At 40.9% G+C, this 8,862-nt stretch overlaps 2 protein-coding genes across 2 annotated transcripts in view; both read left to right on the top strand.

Annotated features, from left to right (window-relative positions):
* The window catches only part of LOC145438846 (uncharacterized), a 186,410-nt gene that overhangs the window by 110,566 nt on the left and 66,982 nt on the right, over positions 1 to 8,862 (top strand). The window lies entirely within an intron of this gene.
* On the top strand, positions 4,958 to 7,774 carry LOC145438832 (uncharacterized). The gene has a single exon (XM_080316196.1). It carries the CDS (start codon positions 5,613 to 5,615, stop codon positions 7,011 to 7,013), a length of 1,401 nt encoding a protein of 466 aa, XP_080172322.1. The 5' UTR covers positions 4,958 to 5,612; the 3' UTR covers positions 7,014 to 7,774.

Here is an 8,862-nt window from a genome sequence, read left to right as displayed (position 1 = left end):
CGTGATGTCACGTGCATGCGTACTTCACACCGTGCAGATGTGTAATGGTGAGGAATGTTGAATGTTTTGTAGTAAATACTAAACGACGCGTTATGTCATCCGGATAATGCACATACAGTCCGGTAAAGAAAACAATAACACAAAATCTGGACTACGGTTCTTAAACAGGATCGCTTTCATTAGAAATTTCGATTCAAAACACAAGAACTGTGATGCAACCTGCAACGAAAAGGAAAAGTTGGCAATAGTAGTTATGCAGCGTAGATTTTATCTATATACCACAAAGTCGTAGTATATTGAAAACATAAGCTCAGGTGAATGAGATATTTTGCGTATTATATAAGACCACATACGCATTGCATAAGAATACTGTAAAATGAATCATTATTCCCATGACGTATGTCGTGTCTTGATGGATCGTCGGTGTTATGTAGCGTGATGACAAGGCGATCTAATGATGTGTTTGTGCAAGAATATGGTTGCACGAATATTATAGCACTGCTCTCGAAATTTGAGACAGTACCGGGATTCACAAGGTGACACAAACAGGGCCGTACTACACTGCATTTCACTGTGACCTACCACAATGAAGGCCGAAGTATAGACTACTGATGACTGATGCGACCGCGTTGAATGAAATAGGACTTCGCACTTTTAAATATATATCTAATGCAGAGGTCCTTAACCGGTATTACTGGGAACTGAGCCAGTCGCAGGGGTCCAGAGGTCAAGACGCACAAACACAACTCATACATATGATTTGTGATGATACGCTTGTCTTGGCCGTCATTGGTTGCAGGCAATTAGGCCCGATCAGTAGCCTAATTGTGTTACAGCTGTTGCGCAGTGTTGCGGTTGTACGTCGTGTGTAGAGGCGTGGCGTACGCAACGGATGTTGGGGATCGACATCGAAATCCCGTTCTTCTGAAATGCCAATTCTATCTCCAATATTTATAAGCTCGTTTGCAATTAATAACATGGTATCACGCTGTTGCGTTTCGACGAAACAATACGATGACACCTTCCAATTCGAAACCTCGCATTTTTGGACTGGTATCTGAAAGGGAACAGCAGAAGTCACCCGGTTTTTATACGAATATTCATTACAATGTTTTTGTTGTCTGTGAAAATCATATGTTAATCATTTTGTGCAAGAATAATATAAACTGTAGTTAAATGTGTATTGCGCTAGATTTAAATTTTTGAATCAGCTAAAATTTAGGGTTCCCGAAGGCTTGAAGATTACCGTAAATGCTCCCTAGGTTAATAAAGGTTATAGGAACCACCGATAATGTTATAATTTCCGAACAACTAGCATATTTCAGATACTATATGTGAGTTTTAAGGAAAATTGGATTATTATCTGTATAACGGCCTATTCTATTACAACGGAGGTGGTAAACACGTCAATTGCGACCGGCGACGCATCTGCATTTTAGATTCGTCTTTGACCAACATTTAAATAAACTTGCCACGCAATTGGACAAACCTAAACTTCAGGTTGTCGGATTGCATATATATATTATAATAATACCATGCGGCCGGTCACTTCACAGATTTGCTTTGAGAAAAATGCTGGTCACGTCAAAATATAACTAGTACGTTCGTGAGGCCTTAGTCAAGTATATGACAGTATCGTTTGAATTTCATATAGCTAAAGAACTTGGAATACAAGCTAATAACAGTTGTGCTCTTCTTGTAGCATCATTCTATTTATGTATCAGGTAATTATATTATTATCATTATCATATAATCATTCTGGAAGGAATATGATGACTAAATCATCTTAAAGATGCGTTTGATGCGTTTCAAATTGGTCCATGATACTGTGTCTAATTTTTCCTTTCGTTCGTTAGTTTATTTTAATTTCATTTTTTATTCATTAGTTATCGACTGTGAAAATTGCTCCTGTCCTGGGTGGCTCGGGTCTGAAGACTATGTCATATCGAGCCTCCCGTCTACCTTGCATGTCACATTTCACTGTTACATTTGTGTAGTGTTATGTTGATATGTAACGTATACGAATAAAGATTCTCTCTCTCTCTCTGATGAAAGAAAAAGTACATCAGTGGTTCTCAACCTTTTTTTCTTCGCTGACCCCTTTCGAACCGTCACATACCCCGCACAAAGTTTTAGTTCAAACTTAGCTCAATTATAGTGCAATCGTCACCTGTCATATACAAATAATAAGTTTAGGTTTAGTGATAAACAGCAACAAAATGATTTGTTTTGAAAATAAGATCATACTATCCGGGTAGAAATTGAGTTGACTTTCATCACTTCACAGCTAATTCTGCAATTGCATTTCTTTAAATACGTGGTGGTGTCTTGAAAGTCCCCGCCTTCGATGGGATACTATTGAGGGCCGAAAATCCATTTCAACAAATATAGGTGGTGGCGAATGTAATAATAATGCGTAACGCTTCCGACTGCACGTTTGGGTATGATCGCAACAAATATGGAATCAATATTGACAATCATTTTTCTTTGATGAACACCTAACGTCAAGCCTGGTCATTTCTATAGCAGCTTATCTTGAAGTTAATGTGGAAAATGGTTATATATATCACAGGAGAAAATGGATTTTTGTAATAATTTCGAAGTAACCGTGATTGACCTTACTCACCCAACTTTTACACAATTCCCAACAAAACACCTCTAAACAGGAAAATGTTTGTGTCCGCAGGCTATTGGCAATTCGGCAATTAAAATGAATCTGCATGCACAGTAGGATATTTCATCTCAGACTGTCATTCTGTTGATGTGAGCTCTGGAGTTTTACTAGTAATGAAGCGAAATTGCCTCGTGACTTTCCAAAATTAAAAACAATACAAATTAGCTTACCAACTATTTTGAGGCTTTGCGGACCCCCGGTTGAGAACCACTGAAGTAAATGGTGGACCATTATTATCGAGTTCTTATTTTCAACGCAGGAGATAAACTTTCCCTGCTATTGCCGCTCATGCATCTTCAAGTGAAAACAAAATTTTACAAATGCAATTGTAGGGCATTCTGACATCTCTTCGTGTGACTAAATGGTCGATTACAGGTTCAGTTGATCGCAATGATACAGTACTTGGTCACCCTAGTCAAGGGGTTCTCAAACTTTTTATGGTCGCGACCTCCCTCTCAATTTGGTGTGCTGATTACTAAAAATGGTCTGCATCTTCACCAAAACCTACTCACAACCAATGTGGAAAGAAGTGACGATGTGCGCAGTAATAGCATTTATGAACTCGTCAATCTCCAACTATTATGGCTGTAGCAACGTATTTAGGTACTTTGGAACGATTTCTATCTATATCCAATCGAAAGTCAAGTAGTGATACGTGGAAAGCAGAATTACCGTTCTATTGATTTCAATGCTAACGACATAGTGAATGCGTGATGGCCAGACACCAACCATACTTTATAGCAGGGGTCACCAACACGCGGCCCGCGACTTGATCTGAGATTTCAGAAGAAAGCTAAGAACACCATTTTGAAATGCTGAAATTGACTACCGTTCAACATATTGTTGTTTTTGTTGTTATATTCTCCGTTGCCCAACATCACTATCCGTCACTATAGCTAAAACGGCTGTGGCGATGGCAACAGCATTCCATCGAGGGAGGACCAGCTGACGTGAATGAGCATATTGCCTTGATGTGCAATGGCCCAAACACTAACAAGACCGAGATTCTTAGAAAACGGCTTAGGGCAGTGGTTCTTAAGCTAGGGGCGCGTCGCCCTTGTCGGGGCGTGAAAGCGTCTAACGGGGCCAGGGAGCTGCGCCCAGCTGAATTCTTTTTTCGCGCTTTGCCTGATTTACTGCATTTTCGTAGTTGTCGCTCTGTGTATAGTCCGGAATTCATATTATAGAACTCTCATCAACAGTCATACCCTTCCGTGCCGTCAAACTATTAGTTGGGATTGCTAGCATTCTGGTTGCATTTTGTGATAGGACGATGAGGGTGGCGCGAATTTTTTCAGTATCACAAAGGGGGGCTGCCTAAAAAAGTTTGAGAACCACTGACTTAGGGCTTCCCCACAATTTCAAGCTTTACGTGGAGATGGTCTTTCAGCTAGTAACGTATCTCGCTGACCCCAATATCGATTCCCTAGTTGCTGAAAAGCGTTTCAAGGTATCCTGCACAGCTCAGAGTTCAAAATAAAACAAAATTGATGATAATGATTTTTTGTTGTATTTGTACTACTTCAATAAAATATTACTTCTTTCGGGGTCACTATGCTGTTGTTAGGTAGCACATAGTTGTACTGACGTAGAGTTTTAGAACGTGGTTGCCTATTTATATCGATATCGAGTTCATGCGGCCCGCGGCCGCTACGAAGTTTGAAGAGTGGCCCGCAACCCGTCTTGAGTTGGCGATCCCTGCTTTATAGTAAGTGGCTCTTTAAAACTACACTTCGACCGATCAGATAGTGTAGTTCGCACTCCTCCGAGGAAGTTTTTACCTTTTATGTTGAAAAATAAACTAAAATCTTCAGAAATGAGCCTCCAATAGCATCCGTTCAATTGACATTCTTGTAATAGTTATTGATATTTAATTTTCGCTTTCGCGACCCAAACGAATTGGCAAACGACCCCATTGGGGTCGCGACCCCTAGTTTGGGAACCCCTGCCCTAGTCGAACATGTTCAGAAAACTCACGCAAAGTGGATTCGGGTCCTATATTTTTCAAGTCCGATCAATCCAGTTGCTCAATTACTCAAAATGTCTTGCGTGAGAATATGTGTGCCGCGTAGGTATACAATTGCGCGAATACGTCTACATTTGGTATGCCAACCTGTCTCACAATAGGCTACATATCCATCCAACAGAACCGCAAAAAATGCGGTTTCGGTTTAGCTATGATGCTCCACTACTTGGGAGATTTAATGCATTTGTATAATTGTTCGATACTAGTTGTTTATGTTGATGTATAGCAGTAGCAACAGCAACTATTTTTCTTCGAGTTCCTGTAGGTGTTGCGATTGCCAATGCCAAAAAGATTCAGGTGTTGACATTATCGCTCCACCAATCCGAACTTCGTATAGCCCTAAGCAGGAAACGAAAATCAGATACACCGTGTTTTCACGCGTAAGCGTCATCGTTTGACATAGAGAAACCCCCGCATTTCTTGACTGCGTAGGACGGTGTTATGATTTTAGTAAGAGAAGGAAGCGGTTCAGTCGAAACTATCGTATAGTTATATCCCATTTGAATAACAAGTTTCAAATATACGATATTATGTCATGAACTCGAAGAAAAATATGCAATACGTTCAACCCACTTTTCATTGCAGATGCATCAAGACTACATACCTAATGAGGTCGAATTTCTCCAAATATAGTATAGGGTTACAGTTGTCATTCGCAACTAACTCTTAGAAGATATAGTGGTGATCACTCACCCGTTTTAGCGGGACCATGTTACGCAGCTACATTACGTATACATTAGTTATATATAAATTCTACGTAGTTATGTAAATTATGCTTTACGTCATATGAGTTACCGAAATGAATATTTTCTGCTCAAATCGCCACCTCTTCAATTCCATTGCATATAGCTAATGTTCTACCAAATGCGTAGCCGCATCTTCATTTGGTCTGATGAGTAGGGATTTTGATATATGGGACTCGAAACGGAAATGAATGGAAGTGAATCGCTTGAGAATGCAACAATTCATGAAAAGAGTAGTAATCAGACTACGACAGGAATACTGCAACCGATATGGATTATTTGTGAAACTACATCTGCTACGCTTACGTTATTCTCATTGTATGTTGTCGTTGTCCTCGTGTTGCATATGAGAAAACAAAGAGTAAGGAGAGTGTCGAGGAGAGACAAAAGTCACAGGAAGTACATTTTCCGCAGTAAGTCCAGCAACGTCGACCCCGACAATAGTCAACAAATCGTTAACACGACAGAATCTCGTTTAAATACACCCGAGGATAACCCTACACCAAAGGTACTCTATATAGAGCAGATGAGCGTTGAAAGCAACAAAAGCAACAGCAATCTCATACACAGCACAGCACACAGTACATCCATGGACCTGGACCTTCAAGAATATCCGACGAATGCTGTATCAATTCAAAGACGGAAAGAGAGAGATCGTGGAGCTTGGTTGCTCCGGACTATCCTAGCCTGTGTGGTTATCGTAACACTCAGAAGTGCAGTGGAACAGTGTCTGCTATTGATGGGGGACTTAGAAGACCCTGTCTGTGATTATCTAACGAAGGCAATGGTCGCCACCACAGCAATTAGCCTTCACTGCTGTCACGTATTTTTATGGCTACGCCAACTCACGTTCTATTCCAACCCCGTTTTGAAACCACTTCGTTCAAAAACCCTAAAGGCGATAAGTTATGCGGCATACGCGATCATGCCAGTGACTCTCGGCGTAGTCTTGGCTCTGTTCATGCTATGGAGAGATTATGAATCAGTTGACGGAGTTTGTATGCCTACCACGGTTAATTTTGCCACACACATACCATTTGGAGTTCTGGTAGCCAGCACTGTAACCATACAGGCTCTGCTGTCATCGCTATTTTTATATCCGCTCTTGATGCACAGGAAAAAACAAATGGTCCACAGCACGAAGAAATGCAGACCACAAAAAGAAAGTGTCACGAGAATTGGTTCACTGAATACTGCTGGTACTGCGATAAGGAAGAGAAAACGCGATAAACTTATGGAATGCATTAAGCGCGTTTTTCGTGGTGCCACAGTTGGGATCACCACTGATGTTGTCGGCGGAATCCTAAGCATATTTATTCCGACCGAGATACCAATGTTTGCTTTCAGTGTTTTGTACAACCTCAACGTTTGGCTAAATGTTTTTTGTCTTATTTATACGTATGCTAACTGGCGACAAATGCTATTTCCGTGGTGCTGCGCGCCGAATACGCCCCGGCGGTTGCACGATTCTAAAGCATTTCGACGCGCTTCCACCCGCAGCATGACGCGTGAAACGTCTTTTCGGAGACGAATTGCGAGACCAGCTCGTCCAAAGAGCTCGTATTATTAAATTTTCTTATCGGGGCGATTATACGGTATCGAAAACAATTTGATGAGCCTGTGATGCAGGGATATAGCTAAAACTGTTCTCTAGATAACCCTGCAGCGAATGGATCGGGTTGTCAAATTCAATCTAATAGAAACGAAATGATTTATAACTTTTTGACTATTGGGTGGAGGACAGAGATTGCGTGCCGCATACATCGACGCTGTGTGTTGCGTGTAGTAACGCAGCCTTCCGAATTTTGACTTCTTAGCTTTCAAAACCAAAAGTAGGCTATTTAGCCTACGTGGAGTAGATGTGTAGCTATTGCGCGCTATGTCAAGTGAGCCATCAGAAGCAGTTTATGGTTGCCGATTTTTCTTGGAGTGTCATTTTTTGCTGTTCGGCCATCGACACAAATCCATACAGTCCGTAGATAGATGGATATTATGCACGTAGCAGGGGACATCTCCATATTGAATTTTGAGCACACGATGACGCATTTTCAATTATGAAAATTCCCCCACCCTCCTCGAATATTTACAATGGTTCGTTTAGCGCAGGGGTTCTCAACTTCCCTTGTATAACGGGCCGCATTTTAACAGCAAAAGACGCCGCGGGCCGCAGAACATTATTTCCGTGTATTTGTGGGCTACTATTAAATTTAGGCTACTGTAGCCTATTTACCAGTCGTTTAGTACATTTTTATGCACTCTAAAGCATTAATGGACAGAGTTCGTAAGTTTGCAGTTTTTTTTTGTGAGAATATATATCTTCCAGCGGCGCAAGTATATATCTCGTCATTGAGCGTGCATTGCCAAGTCGGTTATGCACCTTCCACCAGAAAACAGAACTCTCTGTTTCAATACGTGAGCGAGCAAGTATAAAATTATGGTAACTTTTTCGTAACACAGGCCATTATCACTTTGCGTTCTCAGTGATATGAGAAGAACTCTGGCGTTCGGGTCATTTCTGAACAAACCAATGAACCCTATTCCTTTCCTTCCGTGGCTGGAGCCCTGCACCAATAGTCATAGAGATAGAAGTCAGCTTTCTTAAGTTGATGTTTTTCGCTGATCCCTCCCCGCGTTTGCCCTGCCAGCATTACCACTCTGATAAAAAGCACCCAAATAATTAGCTATGGAATGTCTGTGGAGTCAGTGGATTCGTCCAATGCTAGGCTAAAGTAATCTACACGGCAACGTATTTCAGAACATGCGATGAAAGATCAACGGACATTGTTGTTACTCTTCTGGTCACTGTTGAATCTGACAAATGTAGCTTCAAAATTTGTCAGGTGATGTTGTCCTTGCAGTTAAGTTCCGGAAGCAGCGAATTTTCGGACAGTAGGCCTATGTCTCAGTTTTATTGAAATAACACCTTCTCTGGCAAATTTCATGGATTTAGCAATATTCTAAGCAATTTTGAACCATGCGTCTGTAGCATCGTCGACAATTTTAACAATGCATCGAAATATGGATTGGTTAGGGTTACCATACGTCCTCTTTTAAGAGGATTTGTCCTCTTTTTTGACTTTTTTGAAAGTGTCCTCGGAGGACGCCCTATTGTCCTCTTTTTTGAGATTTTGTCCTCTTTTTTGAAAATTTAGGTAACATTTATAGCAAATTGCGAGTGATATGCCGTAAATTGGCACAGAAGTGACGCTCTGGCGGGAATTTCGGAGTGAAAACGGTGATTTCAGCTCTGAGCGAAAAGATGACCTTTTTTTTTATTTAGTCAACCGATGGGGAAAAATTCACCGGTTTTTGAGAATTCTTCTCCGGTTTTGCAAGTCTCAAATTTCTGAAAATGTGTCCTCTTTTTAGATTTCCAAAATATGGTAAGCCTAGGATTGGTGGAATTGACAACTAGCTAG

This window comes from Botryllus schlosseri, chromosome 5, assembly GCF_051294905.1.
Source record: "Botryllus schlosseri isolate E-star chromosome 5, Bs_hap1, whole genome shotgun sequence".
Classification (NCBI taxonomy): domain Eukaryota; kingdom Metazoa; phylum Chordata; class Ascidiacea; order Stolidobranchia; family Styelidae; genus Botryllus; species Botryllus schlosseri.
The sequence above is the reverse complement of the archived record's forward strand: the minus strand, read 5'-3'. Positions and strand labels throughout refer to the sequence as shown.

Bases quoted from the DNA above. Each gene is read 5' to 3' on its own strand.
- LOC145438832 (XM_080316196.1), top strand. From the start codon at position 5,613: ATGGGACTCGAAACGGAAATGAATGGAAGTGAATCGCTTGAGAATGCA.